We start from the raw sequence: 2,473 nt of genomic DNA on the forward strand, positions 1-2,473 counted from the left end.
CTGAGCACTAGGTGTATGCAACGTGCAAGACTGAAGGGCTTTAAAGATGAAGCTAAGTAGTTTTCTGTTCTATATAGAGGAAGAATGCCTTTCCCTGTTCTCATGGACATGTATTTTGTTCTGAGGTCCCCAAGACTTGATTTATTATTGTTGCTTAGATGAGGAATTGCTGAGTGGGCTTCATGATTATTTCACTATAGATCTCTGGTTTGTGCTGTATTTTTCCTCTTTGCACAGTGTGTTTTAGCCACTGGGCTATAAGGAGCATAGGGATAAGCATTGTTGAATCCTGTTTTCCTTCTATCAGAGGTTCAGGTAAAACACTTGATATCTGAGGATCATTTTATTCAAGTGTTTTCTAGGGTGAGCAACCAGAAGATGTGATATTTTAGAATAGAGTAATTAACCAGTAACTGTGAAATACATCACTTTGTCATTGTTAATATGAAAAAAAAAACCTGTATTATTCTGTATTCAAAATGTTCAAATCATGAGTTTTAAATAGATAACAGTATAACCTTATATTTTCTATTTCTTTTCACAGTTGGATGTACTAGAATATATACATGAAAATGAATATGTTCATGGTGATATAAAAGCAGCAAATCTACTTTTGGGTTACAAAAACCCAAATCGGGTAAATACAGTATTATGCTTTTGCTTTCAGTAATGCTCCTTAAAGTACCATTATGAAACATTCAAAAAAACAAACTCCTAACCCAGAAGAGTTTACTAATGAGGGCTTAGCATGATGAATGTTGTAATTTATCTTACCATGCTTATCTAATTTAGTCCTTGCACAAAACTAATGAGTAATTAGAATGAGGAAACTGAAAGTCAGAGGGGTTAAATAATTTGTTAATGGGCACATAGTTAAAAAGTGGCCGAGCAGGAATTTGAATTTCTGAACAAATATAGATAAAGAACCTTCAAAATCCAATGGGAGAAAGAATGGATGTATGCAGAGAAAAAAAACACATTAGTCACATTAGTTCCTTTTGTACTGTATAACCAATTAAGTTTCATACAGAGAAGTATTTCCAGTAGAACTTTCTGTGATGATGGAAATATTCCATGTTTAACTGTCCTAGATGGCAGCCATTAATAATGTGGTGTTAAGTACATGAAATGTGGCTAGTACAATACCAAATGCTGATGAATATGTGGAGCAACAGGAACTCTCATTCATTGCTGGCGGGAATGCAGAATGGTACAGCTACTTTGGAAGACAGTTTGGCAGTTTCTTAGAAAACAAAAATATTCTTACCATACCTACCATCCAGCAGTTGTGCTCCTTGATATTTACCCAAATGAGCTGAAAACTTATGTCCACACAAAACCTGCATACAGATGCTGTTTATGGTAGTTTTATTCATACTTGTCAAAACTTGGAAGCAATCAAAATGTCCTTCAGTAGGGGAATGTCAGTGCTAAAAAGCAATGAACTATCAGTCCATGAAAAGACATGGAGGAAACCTAAGTGTATATTGCTATGTGAAAGAAGCCAGTCTGAAAAAGGCTACATGCTATGATTCCAACTATATGACATTCTGGAAAAGCAAAAGCTATAGAGACAGTGAAAAGATGAGTGATTGCCTAGGATTAGAAGGGAGGGAGGAATGAATAGACAGGAATGAATAGAGTGAATAGGGTGGAGCACAGAGGATTTTTAGGGCAGTGAAACTGTTCTGTGTACTACAGTGGTGGACACATGTCATCATACATTTGTCAAGACCTGTAGAATGTACATCAAGAACAAACCTTAATGTAAACTGTGGACTTTGGGTGATAATGATGTGTCAGTGTAGATTGATTCACTGTAACAAATGTTTCACTCTGGTGAGGGATGTTGATATTAGGGCAGGCTATGTGAGTGGAAGCTAGAGATATGTGGAACTTGCTGTAGTTTCCATTCAGTTTTACGTAAATTGCTCTAATTTTACCTAAATTGAACCTAAAACTTCTTTAAAAAATAGTCTGTCTGAAAAATGTGGCTAATGTAACTGAGGATCTAAATTTTTAATTCAACTTAATTTTAATTAAATTTAGTTACATGGAACTAGTAGCTAGGGTATCAGCACAGGATTAAAGAGTTAAAAAATTGAGTCTATAAAAAATTAGAAAAAAATATAGTTGAATATTTAAATAGTCTCTGCATGGGTAAAGAAATTTCTAAATAAAAATGCAAGAGAAAAAAGGCAACAGAAAATATTGATTTAAATTTTTTAGATGACTGTATATTAAAAAATTTGAAAAATTGAAAGGTGAGAATCTGGAAGATATGTTTATGACAAAAGTTTGAGAATATCTAGCAAGCACTAAAAAATTAATAAGAAAACACAAAATACTTTCTTAAAGCAATGATCAAAAGGAATGGACAGAACACAGAAGAAGAAATATGACTGTCCTAGAAACAAATGGAAAAAAGTCACCTTCACTAAAAACTGAAAGATAGGGAGATTAAAATGGCGAG

The 2,473-nt window shown here is 33.8% G+C and overlaps 1 protein-coding gene across 1 annotated transcript in view; it reads left to right on the forward strand.

Moving 5' to 3' along the window:
* Window positions 1-2,473, forward strand: part of VRK2 (vaccinia related kinase 2) — a 72,720-nt gene that overhangs the window by 7,023 nt on the left and 63,224 nt on the right. The window contains exon 5 of the mRNA XM_008590253.1: window positions 545-637. Coding sequence (XP_008588475.1) covers window positions 545-637 — 93 coding nt within the window. The remainder of the gene's footprint in view (window positions 1-544; window positions 638-2,473) is intronic.

This window comes from Galeopterus variegatus, unplaced genomic scaffold, assembly GCF_000696425.1.
Source record: "Galeopterus variegatus unplaced genomic scaffold, G_variegatus-3.0.2 Scaffold5946, whole genome shotgun sequence".
Lineage (NCBI taxonomy): Eukaryota > Metazoa > Chordata > Mammalia > Dermoptera > Cynocephalidae > Galeopterus > Galeopterus variegatus.